Source organism: Macrotis lagotis, chromosome 1 (assembly GCF_037893015.1).
Source record: "Macrotis lagotis isolate mMagLag1 chromosome 1, bilby.v1.9.chrom.fasta, whole genome shotgun sequence".
NCBI classification, from domain to species: Eukaryota; Metazoa; Chordata; class Mammalia; order Peramelemorphia; family Peramelidae; genus Macrotis; species Macrotis lagotis.
The window spans coordinates 502,872,291-502,889,848 of NC_133658.1; the positions used below are offsets into that span (position 1 = coordinate 502,872,291).

Here is a 17,558-nt window from a genome sequence, read left to right on the forward strand (position 1 = left end):
CCCATTGCCTTGTAAAAAAAACCCCCTAGAAGAAATTAAAAAAAAAGAAAGCTGAATTTATTGAGACTCTGACTGGCCTTCCTTTAGGAAAGATAAAGGCAACCTGATTAAATACTAGAATGGAGGACTATTGCCTTCAATTCTCTTCTTGCCAGGTTTAATTCTATCTTTGATAGGAAAGCCATGAATAAGAAATGAGATGCACTTCACCTTTACCATTTTTGTTCCTGTTTCTTTTCTGACCTACCCTTTGTGACCCCTTTTAAGGTTTTCTTGGCAAAGAGTCTAAAGTGGTTTGCTATTTCATTCTCCAGCTCATTTTACAGATAAGCAAACTAAGCAAAAAAGGGTTCAGGGACTGCTCCAGGGTCAAGCAGCTAGCAATTCTCCGTACTTGGATTTGTAGTCAGGAAGAGCCTTGCTGATTCCAAGCAGTTAGTTCTATTTCCTAGCTGCCCAGCTAGTTATTGGAGGATTGTTCATATTCCAGAACAATCTTCTGACAATTCTCCATTGAGTGTTCCATGTGGTGAATTTTAGTTTTCTTTTTAAAGAAACTATAGAATAAATTCAACATGCTACTTTCAGAGCTGTCCTGCTTGTCTGTTTACTTATGAACTTACAAATTTTAAATTCTTTTTTTGGGGGGGGGAGTTGGGAAGAGCTGAATTACAAAATAATTCAAAATTATTGATAAAGATTGACTCCGGCCCCCACGGGGGGGGGGGGGCACAGTTCAATCCCTTCATTCCATCCTAATTAGCAAGCACCCATTTTTCTTCCCTCCCGGCCTGCTCCCAGGCCCTCACTCAGCAGTCCTCCTTATCTTTTTTTCTCCTTTCCATTTTTCTTTCCGGATCTCTTCTCTTCCCAGGCTCTTTTGACTGCCTCTTCTCCCGCCTTTTCCGCCCTTTCAGCCCCGCCTTCTCCCCTCCTCCCTCCCCCGTTATTTCCTCTGGCTCGCCCCTCCCCCAGCCTCCCTATAGGCTGGGGGAGGGGAAAGGACGGGAACCAGGTTCCTCCCCACGAAGCCGCCCGAGCCTCGTCCCCGGAAGTGGTAATGCTCCGGGAGACATTGCCGGAAGTGGCCGAGGCCGGGAGCCCGCCGCTCCGGAGGCGGCGGCGGTTGTGGGGCTGTGCCGGCGGCGGAGGGGGAAGAGGGGGCGGCGGCCCCGGGCAAGCACGGCCTGGGCCCTGCCCATGGAGAGCGGCGGGGCGAGCCGCGGCCGGTGAAGCTGGACGCCCATGGAGCCTCCGGAGGAGCCGCTCCGACCTGTGATCTACACCATGGAGAACAAGCCCATCGTCACCTGTGAGCGCCCCGGCCTTCGGGGGCGGGCGGGGGAGGCCGCGGCCCGGGCTGCGGCCGCCGTTTGAGGGCGCGCTCGGGGCGGCGCGGGGCGGGGGGCATTCCCGGAAGTTGCCGCTCTCGCCGCGGTCCCACGAGCCGGCCGCCCGGGCTGCGGCTCCGGGCGGGGGGCAGGGAGGGAGGTGTCGTGCCCCCCTCGAGCCGCCCCCCAGCCCGCGCACCCGCAGCCCGGGCCGGCGTGCGCCCTGCGGCTTGGCGCGTGCGCTCGCGGATGCCCGGCCTTCGGCCCCGGGGCGTGGGCCCAGCCTGGGACGGCCGCCCGCCCAGGAAGGCTGCCCAGCCTGGCCCCTGCTCACCCACCCCGCTTCCTCGGGAGCTCGCTAACCAGAGCCCTTTCCGAGGGAAACAAAATGGACTGGCCCTCCCCGGCCCAGCTGCTTGCATTTAAGAACTTTCTGAAGGGGCCCTCGTTCTGCACAGGGTATAAAGACTTCCCCGAGACTATACCCCCCAAGTATTCGTTCAAGAGGCGGCTGACCCAAGCTCAAAAATAGAAGGAACGTAAATAAAGTTACCGTGGGGCTAAATTCACCTCATCACTTTGTAGACATCACTTTTCTGCACGCCAAAAGGAAACCCAAAGTTTTGCCGTTTAGTGCATGTATTTGTATAGAGGCCTGTAATAATTTTACAAAGTTTTGAATTTACTGAATCAGAAACAACTCTAAATGGTGGTATAGGGAGAGAATAGAGGCATAAAGTAAGGGGTACAATTTATTTGGGATTAGTGGTTGCTTTTTATGTAGAATAAAACTCATTTGTAGGGGTGGATTTAAAGACTTTAAAACCACTAACTTGAGCTTTTATTATTGTGCTAAACAGTATTCTTATGAATGTCTCATACCTCCCTCAAAGATTCTTCTCTTCTTGTTCAGATCTTGTTTTGAATGTAATTTCTATACTGTGATCTATACGTATGGGAGTGTATGTGTCCTTTTGCACTCAGTCTTTATCCAAAGTTTCCTTTGTTCGGTCCTTCATGATTGTACACTTTTCATCTTATGTACATCTCTGATATGATAGTGATTTTCTTCCTTTCTTCCCCAAAATAGTCTTCTGACTCTCCCAGTTTTGTCTTCTAAAACTGTCAATATAGAACAAAGCTTATTTTTTTCTATTTAACCCTCCTTCCCTCCCACATGCCTTCCTTATTTTTGTAGAGGGCAACACCTTCCTCACAGACCCTCAGACTCATTACCCAGGTGTCATTCTCATTTCCTCAGTATTTTCAACCCCAGTCTTATTTGTTGCTACGTTTTCAACTTTTCACATAAGTCCTCTTTTTCTCTGATACTGTCAATACTCTAGGCTAGATCCTCATCACTTCTCTCTTACACAATTGTACCCTGCTGGTAGCGTCTACCTGCCTCAGGTCTCTCCACTTCAATCCATTCTCCATTCTTCCACCCAAGTTATTCTTCTTACTTGACTTCTGCCATAGACACTATGATCCAGTGACACTGGCTTCCTGACACTGTTCTCTCCTGCTTGATAAACAAGGAATCCACAGCATCTTCTAACAGCATCTCTGGACTCCAGGCATTTTCTCTGGTTGTATCCCCATGTCCAGAGTACTCTCAGTCCTCCTTTCCTACTGGCTTCTGTGGCTTCCTTTAAGTCCCAACTAAAATCTCATCTGCTACAAGAAGCCTTTTTTTTCAATTCTTCAATTTAGTCCCTTCTCTGGTCATTAATTCCTATTTTTCCAGTAGGGAAATTTTTGTATATATTTGTTTACTTATTTTTTTCCCCATTAAGCTCCTTGAGTGCTAGGACCTGATAACTATACCATTAAGTCATAATTTTCTGTTTGGCCCAAACTTATTTTCCATTTCTGGGTATTTTTATACTTTTTGAAGATAGTAACTTTCCTTGTCATTTTTTCATTTCTAGCTATTCTATTTTCTCTCTCTTGTTTCAGTTCTTCTGGGTACTCTTTGTAATCATTGTAACTTGGAGATCTTTTTTCTTTGAGGCTTTACCTGGACTTAAGGATTTGCTTTCTTAAGGTTTATCCCCTGGTTATTTCACACCAAGATATTTTCTCATGGTGTTAAGCTTTCCTTATTTTGCTTATCTCTTCAGCATAAGTGTGGGGGACCCTGCCGAATATTCAAGCTCTGCAACTAAGGACTTGGGCACTGCCAGGTCCTAAATATGACAGCCAAGACTAGGCTCTTCCTTCAGAGGACTCTTGGACTGCTTCAAGACTAACTTTCACTTGTTTTATGACCTCCCTTGTATTACATTCTTCTTGGATCTTGCAGTCTTCTCCCACTTAAGGACTCTTGGAGATCCCCAAGGCTTGTCTTTGCCTAGGACTATATCCTGCCATTAGGTTTAGGGCTTGCTACCCCTTTGGGACATTTCCTGGAAACTCTCCAGAGCTGCTTCTTAGTATAAGACTTTTACAGTCATGGATTTGGGGGGGGGTGCCTCTGGCTGCTCATTGTAGGATCATTATTCCATCACTAGACTAGGGCTGCTGATTGGTGTCTGACTCTGGCCTTGCTTTCCAGCTAGCTCCATCTCTTTTAGGGTCTTGACAGGATTGATGAGTCAGGGCGTGTCCTTTGTTCTGTGGATCCCTGGGCTAATGATGGACTCTAAAAGTAATTATTCTTGCTTTTTTTTTTAGACTGAAAAATTACTAGACTTTGCTGATGGGTTTTTTGGGAATCTGGGCTCCTTTATGTTCTAATTTCCAGCTATCTTCCTCTTTAGACTGAACAGTTTCAGTTTGGGTTCTTGTTTTAGAATTTAACAGGTGGCTATATTGTAGTATTCTCATTACTTTTTAAGGTGACCTTTACTTCTGATTTACCAAACAGTTGAATTCTGCCAAATCATTCGGAAGTTTCCAGTGGTCAGCAAAACCAAATTCTTAAAATGAAATTTTGCATGTGGTTGAGAATACTTCGAAGTTTTTCTTTTGAGAACAGTTTGTTTATATCCTTTGATCATTTATCTATTGGGGGGGATAGCTAGTAGTTATGCTTTTACATTTATTTATCTTAGATACCAAGCACTTATAGAGAAACTTGATACAAAGAATTTTTTTTCCTTTTTGACAACTTCCCTACTTATCCTAGATGCATTAAATGTTCTCTCTGCTGAAACTTTCATTTTCAAGTTCCTTCTACTGTAAACACAGTATTAGGTTCCTTCAATTAATCTTTTTTTAAAAGGTGACCTCTTCTTATTGATTCTTTTCATCTCATTCCTGAGCTCCTTTTTTTTAAATATTCCCCTTTCCTCCCCTTCTTTTAATTTTTTTAATTTCATTTTTTTGATTTTCTTTCCAAAAAAGGTTTTTCTCAGTCTCATGTTTACTTAGACACTCATTCTTTTTAGTTCATGTTTTCTATTATTATTTGGTCTCTTTCTCTTTTCTCTGTGTTCATGTTATGAAAGCTTCCAAGGTATTCATTCTAAATTCTCCTTTCTAGGTGCTTTCTACCTTTACTTTGTGGGACTCAGCTCTTGGAGATTCCTCTTTTCCATTGAGCCTCATTTCTGAAGCAATGTCTATTAATAATATGTAATAACATTAATATTAATTATTAATGATATTAATAATAACAACTATTATGAGCCTCAATAAGTTAAAGATGCAGAAACTGAGATTATATGACTTGCCCAGTGTTACATGGCTAGCTAATATCTGAACTGGATCTGAATTCAGGTCTTCCTCACTACAGGAACACTACTCTATTCACACTGACTCATGATAGAGTCCTTCCTCTATTACATCCTTCTGTACAACTCCCCTTAATCTATATATACTGTTTTGTTTACCTTTTTTTCTTTCTACATTTGCCTGGAAATCTCCCCTTCATGCTCTGTCACTCTTGTAGGTCCCGCCTCCCAGAGACAGACATTTCAAACACCAAATCCTACAGACCTCATTCCTTGTAAAGTCCTCATCTGCTCCAATTCTTTCTTTTCTCTCTCCTTTTCAGTCTTTCCCATCTTCTCAGCCACATCTCTGTAGATTCTTCTCTTTCTGAGACCCCAGATCTGGGTCATCTCCCAACATTGCTAGTGATTGCTAGATCCCAGATCATCAACTGGTCCTCTCTATCCACTTAACTTTCCTCTCTCTCTCTGCCTTTCCTTCTCAACTTCTTTTGCCCTTCCTTATAATAATAATATAGTCCTACCAAAGAAGCATTCACTTGTAGGCAGGGTCTTGCCAGGTTCTGTCCACTTGGTGAACATCTACTTTGTTTCTAATTCTTAGCTGTTACAAAATGTCCTATTATGAGTATTTTTTTAATGTCAGGACTTTTCCATCAATTGCTTCCTTGGGGTATAAGCCTAGTATCCCTTGTCTTTAGTTCAAAGGATATGGTCATTTGAGTTGCATGATTCCAAATTGCTTTCCACAGCTCCTTCAGCATTGACTATTGAAATTTTAGGGTCATTTTTAGCTATTTGTAGGTTGTAAAGTTGTTTTGATTTGAATTTCTCTTATTTCTGGTGATTTAGAACATTCTTTCATGTGATTGTGAATACTTTGCAGTTTTTCTTTTGAGAAATGTTTGTACCTATCCTTTGCTCTCTTATCTATTGGAGAATGTTGTACCAGGTTTTTAATTCTTTTTCCAACTTTTCCTTCCATAACACTCATTTCTCCCTAATTCTCATATTCACATTTCTTTTACAATTCTTGCTTTCTCATTCCTTTTTTAAAAAATCATTTTTAATTTTAAAAAGTCTTCATTTCTTCAAGGAATTCTAGTTGTTGTGTTCAAGTTGTGTTTTGGAATAATTCTCTTCTGGGTTTTTGTATTAAATATCTCAGCCATCGTAATAGCTCTTTAAGCTTTTTCTTGTTTGCGTACTTTCTTAGTTTTACTTTTTTTTTAAGGCAGTGGGGTTAAGTGGCTTGCCCAAGGCCACACAACTAGGTAATTATTAAATGTCTGAGCTTGGATTTGAACTCAGGTACTCCTGACTCCAGGGCCAGTGCTCTGTCCACTGCGCCACCTAGCCAACCCCTTAGTTTTACTTTTTGATTTTGGACTTAGTGTTAGTTTGACTACACGTACTTTTATAGGAAATGGCTGGTCATCTGTGGTTCAGTTTTGAGTCTGCTTCTACATTTTATGTGGGTATTGAGTGTTCTGTGTAATATAATAAAAAAAAATCTATAAGTGGGCATCCATTCCTGTTCCTTCATAGTGTCAGGCACTTTTGTGCTAGATCTGGGATCTTTTTTTGTCCTATTGAACAATAGCCTGTCCCTACTCTAAAAGGCTCCCCATGGCTAGCTCTTGGGTGAATCATGTGCCCAGTGTCTAGAGACCTTTCCATCTGTCTCCTTATGTCACTTGGGCTGGAAAAATGACTCACTGATGTTTTCTTTCTGATTAGGACTTGATTTCAAATGTGTTGTCATAGAAAATTCTTTCTATTCCATCTTAACTGATCCATTTGTTAATATTTTATCCTGATTTACTTTGATCACCCGATTGCTGCAGCATTAAATCTGTAAATTAACTTTAATAGTATTATCATTGTTATTATATTGGCATGATCCAATAGTGGCATTGAGACTCCTGCTTTTATTTCCTTGTTCTTTATTTCTAACCAAGTGTTGAGTTTGCTTTGGTAGATTGATTTCCAAATACGTTATGCATTTTGTAGTTATTTTGAATGAGATTTCTTTTCCTGTCATTTCTTCTTGGAATTTTGCTACTATTATGTGGAATTACTGTTGATATTTGCCTGCAACTTTGCTGATGCTATTAATTGACCCAGCTTCTTTGTTGATATCTTAGGATTTTTAAAGTAAATGATTATGTCATCTGAAAATGATGATAATTTGTCTCCTATTTGCTTGTTTTTATATCTTTAATTTCTTTCTCTTATTGCTATTGCCAGAATTTCTAGAACTGTATCAAATAATGAGAAAAGCCATTCTTGCTTTACTTTTGCATATATTGGAAAAGCTCTTAATGCATCTCTACCTGGTTTGCCTTTGGTTTCAGTTACTTTTTATAATATTGAAAAAAAAGATTTCAAGAATCATGATGTTCGCCTTTGGTTTCAGTTATTTTTTTATAACAGTGAAAAAAAGATCTCAAGAATCATGATATTCCTTTCCAAAAGTGACACTTGTGGCTTATTCTTTTATGCTTTGAAAAAAAATTAATAATGTAGGGTTTTTTCTTTCAGTTAGTGTTTTTTTATACCATGTTTCCTTAATTAGTGTTTTTTTTTTAATTTATAAGCTTGGTAGTGATTTATTAATTAGCTTTGGCTTTGCTTCTTAATATATTGTTAGTAGTTAAGTGTGTGAAGCAGTGTCTGATTTGTAGTCACCAGAAATTTCAATATTCTTTCTCCTTGTTTAACCTGCTAAAATATATATATATATATATTTCCTACAAATCTCTGTGTGCTAATTACATAGTTTTTTTTTAAGCATTGATGAGTGTTCTACTTTGTCAGAGGCCTTTTCTTCATCTATTGAGCTCATACTATTATGGATGATTTTTTTAAAAATATGATTAATATCAATTTTTTTGCTCCTTGATTCCCTTTCCTCATCTTTGATCTTTTGACTCTCCTTACTGCCCTGCATAGAAGACACTAGCTCTGGTCATTATCTCTGGCTGTTCCTCATGCCTGGAATGATCTCCTTCCCTATCTCTGCCTCCTGGCTTCCCTGATTTAGAACTTTTTAAAAGAAATCCTTTCCTAATCTCTCTTAATTCTAAAGCCTTCCTTTTGTTAATTATTTCCTACTTATTATGTTAAATAGCTTGTTTGTACATATTTATTTGTTTATTGTTTCCTCCTATTTGATTGTGAGCTCCTAGAGAGCAAAAGCTATCTTTTGCATCTTGTGTCTCTAGTCTAGTGTGCCTTGTACAGTGCCTAATACTATCTAAGCTTAAAAAATGCTTATGGATTGACAGTGAAGGTGTTGAACAAAAAGAGATCAGGCTGAATTACCTTTGGAAATTGCAAAACGCCTTAAATGGAACCCAAACTTTCTATGAAAACAAAATTCTATTCTATTTTATTTTTTTAGTTTTTTGCAAGGCAATGGGGTTAAGTGGCTTGCCCAAGGCCACATGGCTAGGTAATTATTAAGTGTCTGAGGCTGGATTTGAACTCAGGTACTCCTGACTCCAAGGCCAGTACTCTATCCACTGCGCCACCTAGCCACCCCCAAATTCTATTTTTAAAGTACATTTTACCAAAATTGCTATTTTAATGAGACAAGGAATAGAAGAGGCTCTGAAAAATTAAAAATGAATATCATATAAAGAACAGTAGAGAAGCACATGATTTGAGCAGTTTACAACATAAAATCAATGAGGAATTCTTAAAACTACCAAAAACAACTTTGAGATAGGAACAGAAGGACAGAAGAAAGGTTGGTCATGTGGGTGATGTGAAAGGTAGCCAAAGTGCTCCTTTGGAATATTCACTCATGGTATAAGGAGAAATTGAAGCATGTTATGTAGATCCTTCTTGGCAAACTTATGGGAGGATATGGAAAAGAGTAACATAAAATATTTGTTGTTGGTTACTTCAAAATGAGTGCAATTGCAGGTCAATTAAAATATTTTAAGTACAGAGAATTGTGTATGGATTTTTCTTAACACCTTGCAATAATTTTATGATTTTTCCACTAACATGTATACTCTACAGATATCAGACCAACCAGGTATTCAAAAAGAAAAATTTTAGTATTGGAATTCAACTTGAACTCATTCTACTTTGCATGCTTCTCTGCCTGGTTCAGCTTCAAAGAAGATACCCCCCTTGGTGTCATTGTCCCTTCTGCCTTTTCTACCTCTTTTTGCTTGTTATCCCCCTCTTTAGATTGTTGTTTTTGTTTTGTTTGTTTTTTAGGTTTTTGCAAGGCAAATGAGGTTAAGTGGCTTAGCCAAGGCCACAGAGCTAGGTACTTTACTAAGTGTCTGAGACCAGATTTGAACCCAGGTACTCCTGACTCCAGGGCTGGTGCTTTATCCACTGCAACCCCCCCCCCCCTTTAGATTGTAATAAGGTATCCCTAGTACATAGCCCAATAACTGGCAGGAGGTAGATATTTTATAAATGTTTGAATTGGAAGTACACTTAATGTCCCAGAAACTGATCTTTTCTACATAAAGAGGAAGAGAACATTCATTTATTAAGTACCTACTATGTACTATGCTAAGCATTTTACAGTTAATATCAGTAATAATCAAATGTTTTCACATACAAAAAAAAGAAAAAATGGAAAGTGAATCTGTTACATATAGCTTGATTTTTTTTGAAAACATTTTGTTTAATTTTATACAGCAGGGCTAGTACTATCCTGTTGTCTTTATGTCCCTTTCTCAACTTCTTTCTGTGTATTTAAAAAGTTTTGTCAATCTTTTATTTTTTTCCATAACTAACTCTACTGTCTTCTATTCCCCACCCCCAAAAAACCCCCAAACTTTACTTTGTAACAAAAAGTATAGTTAGACTTAACAAATGTCCTCATTCTGCTTCCTTAGTCCATCCCCTCTCTCCTGATGGGTTCGAGGTTCTGCATTTACCTTAAATCCATTCTTTTTTTTTTTATTTATTTTTTATTCTCATTTTGTACAAATGTTTTTTTACATTAATAAAATATTCTTGTTTACAAGTAAACAAAATACCCCTCCTCCCCCATGAATATAGATAGACTTGCTTGGGTGAAAAAAGTAAAGGGGAGAGAAAAAAATTAAAATTCAAAAAAAATAATAGTAATAATTGTAGGTATGGCCAGGTGGCGCAATGGACGAAGCACCAGCCCTTGAGCCATGAGCACCCGAGCCCATAGCCCATATCCAGCCTCGTAAACCCAACAATCATCCAGCCCTGTGACATGCAAGCCACCCGATCCCCACTGCCCTGCAAAAACCAAAAAAGAAAAAAAGAAAAAAAAAGACCCAAAATAAAATAAAAAAGTAATAATAGTAGGGGTGGCTGGGTGGCAGACAGAGCATTGGCCTTTGAGCCAGGAGCACCCGGGTCCACCCAGACACCCCGCTATGTGGCCCCAGGAAGGCCATCCAGCCCCACTTGCCCTGCACCCTCCCCCAAATAATAATAACAAAAGATGTGCTTGAGTCTTTGTTCCAACACCAACAACTCTGTCATGGGTGGATCTCATTCTTTTTGATAAGTCCATCACAAAAGTTACTTCCATATTTTTCCACCATGGCCATTGCTGATGGCAACTCCCTCCTTTCTTATTTCTCCACTACCATGTACTCTATTTTCTCTCTCCTTTCACTCTGACTCTGCTGTAGGGTCGTTGACTGACTCAGCAGACAGATCCCTGGTCCTGGGGCTAAGAAGCCCTGAGCCCCCATACCACCCCTTAGGCCCAGAATCCACCTGGCCCCATGGTCTTGGACAGGCCTTCCAATCCCAGCCCCTTGCAAGAAGTAAGAAAGAAAATGTGTTATATGTGACCACTCTCCCCCCATGGTCCATCCTCTCCTCCTTTATTCACATCTCCACCCCTTCCCCCTGCTCCCCCCTCCTTCTTACTGCAGATGTCTATACCCCATTGAGTATATATGCTGTTTCCTCTCCTAGCCATCTCTGATGAGAGCAAAGGTTCCTCATTCCCCCTTGCCTCCCCCCTTCCATATCATTGCCATAGCTCATTGTAATAAAAAATATCTTATTATGTGAAATATCTTGGACTATTCCCCCTTTCCTTTTTCTTTCTCCCATTCCGTTTCCCCTTTTTTTTCTGTTGACTCCATTTTTACACCATATGTTATCTTCGAATTCAGCTTTCTCCTGTGCTTCAACTATAAAAGCTCTCTCTACCTGCTCTATTAACTGAGAAGGTTCATATGAGTATTATCAATGTCATTTTTCTATGCAGGAATGCATGCAGTTCATCCTTATTAAGTCCCTCATATTTCCCCCCTCTCCAATCTCCATGCTTCACCTGGGTCCTGTAACTGAAGATCAAACCTTCTGTTCAGCTCTGGCCATTCCAAAAGGAACATTTGAAATTCCCCTGGTTCATTGAAAGTCCATCTTTTTCCCTGGAAGAGGACATTCAGCCTTGCTGGGTAGTTCATTCTTGGCTGCATTCTAAGCTCTTTTGCCTTCCAGTATATTGTATTCCAAGCCCTACGAGCTTCCAATGTAGTTGCTGCTAAGTCCTGTGTGATCCTGACTGCAGCTCCACGATATTTGAACTGTGTCCTTCTGGCTGCTTGTAATATTTTCTCTTTGACTTGGGAGTTCTGGAACTTGGCTATAATATTCCTAGGGGTTGGTTTTTTGGGATCTCTTTCTCTGGGGGATTGGTGGATTCTCTCCATTTCTATTTTGCCCTCTGCTTCTAGAATATCAGGGCAATTTTCCTGTAGTAATTCTTTGAAAATGATGTCAAGGCTCTTTTCCTGATCATGACTTTCAGGTATTCCAATATTTTTTAAATTACCTTTCCTAACTCTGTTTTCCATATCAGTTGTTTTTTCAATGAGATATTTCACATTTTCTTCTAATTTTTCATTTTTTTTGTTTTGGAGTATTGATTCCTGATTTCTGGTAAATTCATCAATCTCCCTGAATTCTATTCTTTCTCTGAAGTATTTGTTCTCCTCAGAGAGTTATCTCTTCTTCCATCTGGCCAATTTGCTTTTTAAAGCATTCTTCTCCTCAATAACTTTTTGAACTGTTTTATCCATTTGACCTAAGCTGGTTTTTTAGCATGCTATTTTCTTCAGCATTTTTTTGGATTTCCTTGACTAAGCTGCTGACTTCATTTTCATGTTTTTCCTGCATCTCTCTCCTTTCTTTTCCCAGTTTTTCTTCCAACTCCCTCATTTGATTTTCAAAGTCTTTTTTGAGCTCTGTCATAGCCTGAGCCCAATTTCTGTTTTTCTTGGAGTCTTTAGATGCAGGAGCTTGTACTTCCTCATCTTCAGACTGAGTATTTTGATCCTTCTTGGGCTCATTTGCAAAATATTTCTCAATAGTCTTCCTCTTATTTCTTTGCTTGCTCATTTTCCCAGCCTGGGCCTGGTTTGGGGTGCTTCCTGAGCTTTTGGGACACCCGCACAAGGGTTTCAGTGTGTGAGGCTCTGTCCTTCCTCCTGGTCAGTGAATGACCATAAGCACCCCCCTCTGCCACGGGGCTGAGGTGGGGGGGCCTGCTGTTCTATGCAGGGGGGCCTAGACTGTGATCAGGATCTGAATGTGTTCAGAGCACCAGAGTTCTGTTCCAGGGGCAGAGGACATAGCTCAGCAGTCTCTCTCTTCACTCCCCTCCCTCAGCTCAATGGGCTCATGCCCTGGGGGCTCCTGCTTACCAGCTCTGCCTGCTTCTGTTTCCTGGTCTGGGCTGCCAAAAAACCAAGCTGCTTGCTGTGTGCCCTGAGGGCTGGGTTCCACGTGCTCCCTCTGGCAGAGGTCCCCAGCTGTTCCCCCACTTTGTGCCGGTGCTCCCTGGGGTGCAGCTCAGGAGACTCCCCCGCTGCTGTGAGCCGGGGCTCCCAGTGCCCTGGGGCTGCCTCCCGGAGGCTGAAGTTCTTTCACTGTGGCAGGGCACCCCTCTGGCAGGCCGCCCCTCCGACCCCTGGGGAGCAGAGCCTTTCTGCTCTTTTCCAGGTTACCTTGAGTAGGAGAACTGCCTCACTGGGTCCCTTTGTGGGTTCTGTCTTTCGAAGTTTAGTTAGAGTCCTTAGCTTATGAGTTTTATCAGAGAGCTCCTAAGACTGGATCCCTTCTTGTCGCCATCTTGGCTCCGCCCCCCCCTTAAATCCATTCTTGAAGACCTTGGGTTCTCAAGGGATGATAGTTCAAATCTATCTACTCTTCTAGTTTTTGCTTTGTGTTTATCTTTCACAGATTCTCTCTCCCTAGTTCTAGTCTTTAATCACGAATTTTTGAGAATCTTTTTTTTTTGTAATCCCTAGGATTATACTCAGTTTTTCAGGCTAATTTATTCTTTTCTTTTCTTTTTTTTAGGTTTTTCAAGGCAAATGGGGTTAAGTGGCTTGCCCAAGGCCACACAGCTAGGTAATTATTAAATGTCTGAGACTAGATTTGAACTCAGGTACTCCTGACTCCAGGGTTAGTACTCTACTGCACCACCTAACCCCTCCTAAGTCATTCTTAGTTGTAAATTTTTTTTCATTGCTCTACACTTTTTTTTCTTTTTCCTTTTGGAACATTATATTCTAAAATTTCTCCCCTTTTTGAATAGTTATCGCCTGATCTTATATAAACCAGACATTGGAACTCTTTATTTCTGGGTGCTTGGCAGTTTTTGCTTATAAAAAGGTTGCTTTGTAGTTTTCCAAATTGGACTATCATCAGTTCAAATCCAGTTGAAATATCCCTGCATTACTTGTATTAAACTACCCCATTCATAGTAATAATATTTTGAAAGTATTTCTGTGGTTTCTTTGAAATTGTGCTATATATGGTTTTCTGGGGGGTTTTTGTACCAATATTAATTAGTGGTATTGGTTTACAGTATATTTTATTGTGGTTTTGTTTTTTTGTTTTCTTTTGTTTTGTTTTGTTTTTTGGTTTGAGCATCAGGTCCATACTCATCTTATAGAAGACATTAATTCAAACTCTTATTTCTTCCTACTTTAACCATCCTTGTACATGACCTTATTACTACACATTGGGACCATTGCAATAGTAACAGGCTTCCTGCCTCTCTTCTCCTACCACTAAACCATCTTTTTTAACCACATTAAAAAATGTCTTCTATACATTATAGTTAATGCCATTTCCATACTCAAAAAATAGTCCTTTTACTAGTAAATAAAGTTCAAACCATTATACGTGATTTGCCTTCTCCAGGTTAGGTTGGTTTTTTTCTCTAATCCAAGACTTGATTGGCCCAAATATATAAGCACTCAGCTGTCTAACAGTTGGTCTTGCTTTCCTGTGGCATAAGACTGTATTGCTGTGATATTTTCATCTTTGGGCAAAAAAGGCATGCCTTTCCAGTCCCTGCAGACACACCCCAAGGCTGAGTGAGTAACCACACCCTGCTCTGTAGCCAGGTACTTTTGCACACACACAGAGATATGGGATGTTGCACATACCTTATGAGAACTGATTTCTTGTAGAATATGATTTCTGTATTATGAATCATAAGGTAAAATAAAACTTGTGTGAGGTTCTGTCATGTTATTTTTCCAAACTTTTCCTTTGGGAAAAAGGTCTAGAGAGTTTGATTAGTGGACAGTACAGAGATGCAAGTGTATAGCTTCCATCACAGCTTCTAATGTTTGTATATTTTTAATCTACATGGTTTAGTGGAAAACTCAAAGTTTATATAATCTTTGAGAAGTGACTAGCATTGTCTGAATCTTTTTCCTTATTCTGTAAGAGCAGGGTATTGGACTAGTTTATCTCTAATTTCTTTACTTGGTTTGATCTTCTATGATTTTATCAATATTGTTAGTTAGATGAAATATAGAATCCTTCTGAATCTGCCAGATAGCTTTCTGTACCCTAATATATTGTATTAGCATAGTTAAGTAGAACTTAAAAAGTTAGAATGGAATTTTTAGTTCAAAAGAGTCTTATTTTGACATTACTAATATTATAGCAGCAGTTTTAGTATAAACCATTGAAGATAATCATATGTAATAGAATCTTAGACTTTCTGAGTTGGAAATAGCTCAGGCTCGATTTAAAGAACAATTCCTTTTTGTAACATCCTGAGAAGAGGTTATCCAATCTCTACTTGAAGAAGGCAGCCCATTCCAATAAAACTTATAATTGTTGATTAATTTTCCTTCATATTAAACTGAAATTGCATGTCTTCTAGTTATTCTTTACAGTGCTAAGTAAAATGCATCAATTTCCATTTGCTTTTGGCAAACTAGTTGTTCATTGTTAGATTTATACAGAAATTCTGGAATAGTTCCACAGTAGTAAAACATTTAATATTATAAATCTATAATAAAGATGTGAGAATAGCAATTAATGCAAATCAGCAATTACTCTGCAACTAATAATTTTAAAATTGCCATGGGGAATCGAGAGGTTAAGCCCAAGTTTGCTAAACTCATATGAACCCAGACCTACCTGGCTTTTAAGTGAGTAGTACTCCATGCTCATGTTGATTGTAATTTGATACAGTCTCAAGCCTGAAAGAAGTGGGGTATAGTAGACAGATTTGACATTCCAAATGATGAAAAGTGCTTTATGTAAAATAAAGTAATACTTTATGTGAGTTCTCTATCTTTAATCATAATTTCCAGACAGCTGACATATTTAATCATTATTTTTAAATGTTTTATCACTTTTTCCTGTTATTACTAGATAGAAAGACAGATGATTTTTGTGAATTTAGAGGTTTGTTGTGATTTTTCCTTTATTCTCAAAGAAAAACATGACATCAGGCAAAGAGGCCAAGAATGATCACTTCCAAAAAAGTAAAGAAAAAAATTGTTGATAAGGTAAGACCTTTGCAGAGAAAAGAACTTGGATAATAACCCATTTAGATATATTTTTCTTCATACAAAAACACAAGCCAGTGTTATACATAATGGTGAAACCTTAGAACTCCCAAACTTGGAATAGATCAAGGCTGCCTGCTCAGAACATTATTTTGTAACATAATCCTAAGGAAAAATTCTGGAGTTAAACCTAATTCTTCCCTTACTCTGAGGTCAGTACTCTATTCCCTTATTCCATCTTGCCTCTTGTTGTTTGTCATTGGTTCTTTTTTTTAACATTTTATTTGTTTTCCAATTAGATACAATAGTTATATGTACCCATCATTTTTTTGCAAGACTTTGAATTCCGCAACTTTTCTTCCCTTCCTTCCCCTCTCCCCACAGAAGGCTGTCTTGACAGTCTCTACATTGTTTCCATGCCATACATTGATGTAAATTGAATGTTATAAGAGTAAACATAAGAATAAACTCCTCCCCCCAAGAAGATGAGTAACCTCAAGGATAGAGAGAGAGAGAGAGAGAGAGAGAAAGAGAGAGAGAGAGAAATTGTACTTCAGACTGTGTTTAGATTTCAGTGGTTCCAACTCTGGGGTGAGTTGCTTATGATAAAGTCCACCAGAGAAGTTGCTTCAATATTTTTCCCTCAGTTGCTATTACTAGCTGTACCTCCACTCTATTTCTCCCCACTCTCACTTATTCTATTCTCTCTCTTCTTTCATCCTGGCCCTGTCCAAAAGCGTGTTGAATCTGAGTATCCTCTCCCTCTATCTTCCTTCTCTTCTATCACCTATTCCCCCTTCCCTCCCCCATTACCCCTCATCCCGACCCTTTCTTTCCATCCTTCTCCAAGGCAAGATAGATTTCCTCACCCTATTAAATGTGCATGTCATTTCCTCCCTGAGCCATTTCTGATGAGAATGAAGGCTCACTCATTCTCCCCCCTTGCCTTTTTCCCCTTTCCACTCCATTGAAAAAGCTTTTTCTTGACTCTTAGTGAGAAATCTCTCAGCTTCTTCATCTCCTTTTCCTTCCTCCCAGTACTTTCCCCCATTGCCCATTGACTCCATCCCTTTACCACATCATAACGTTATATTCTGCTCCTTCCTATGTCCTGTCTATATATGCTCCTTCTAATAGCTCTTATAAATAAGCAAGTTCATATGAGTTATCAATATCTTCTTCCCGTGCAGGAATACAAACAGTTCAATATCATTAAGTTCCTCATAGTTAGTCCTTCTCTTCCACTCCTTCTATGGTTCACCAGAGTCCTGTACTTAGAGATCAGACTTTTCTGTTCAGCTCTGGTCATCTCAATAGGAAAGTTTGAAAGTCCCCTTTTTCATTGAAAGCCTGTCTTTTACCCTGAAAGAGGATGTTCAGTTTTGCTGGGTACTTGATTCTCAGTTGTAAACCAAGATCATATTCCAATCCCTACAGGCCCTTAATATAGATGCTGCCAGATCCTGTGTAATCCTGACTATGCAGCCTCAGTAGTTGAACTGTTTATTTCTGGCAGCTTTTAGAATTTTCTCTTTGATTTGGGAGTTTTGGAATTTGGCTATAATATTCTTAGAAGTTTTTCTTTTGGGATCTCTTTCAGGGGTAACTGGTGAATTCTATTTCTATTTTACCCTCAGCTCCTAGGATCTCAGGGCAATTTTGCTGTATTATTATTATTATTATTATTTTTGCAAGGCAAATGGGGTTTAAGTGGCTTGCCCAAGGCCACACAGCTAGGTAATTATTAA

General features: G+C 39.7%; 1 protein-coding gene across 2 annotated transcripts in view; it reads left to right on the forward strand.

Annotated features, from left to right (window-relative positions):
* Positions 1 to 1,087: 1,087 nt before the first annotated feature.
* Positions 1,088 to 17,558, forward strand: part of TRAPPC10 (trafficking protein particle complex subunit 10) — a 102,369-nt gene continuing 85,898 nt past the window's right edge. The window contains exon 1 of one of the 2 annotated variants that reach the window (XM_074214007.1): positions 1,088 to 1,312. In XM_074214007.1, the coding sequence (XP_074070108.1) occupies positions 1,246 to 1,312 (67 nt within the window). In that variant the 5' untranslated portion in view covers positions 1,088 to 1,245. The remainder of the gene's footprint in view (positions 1,313 to 17,558) is intronic. The other variant, XM_074214008.1, reaches the window with a different exon arrangement.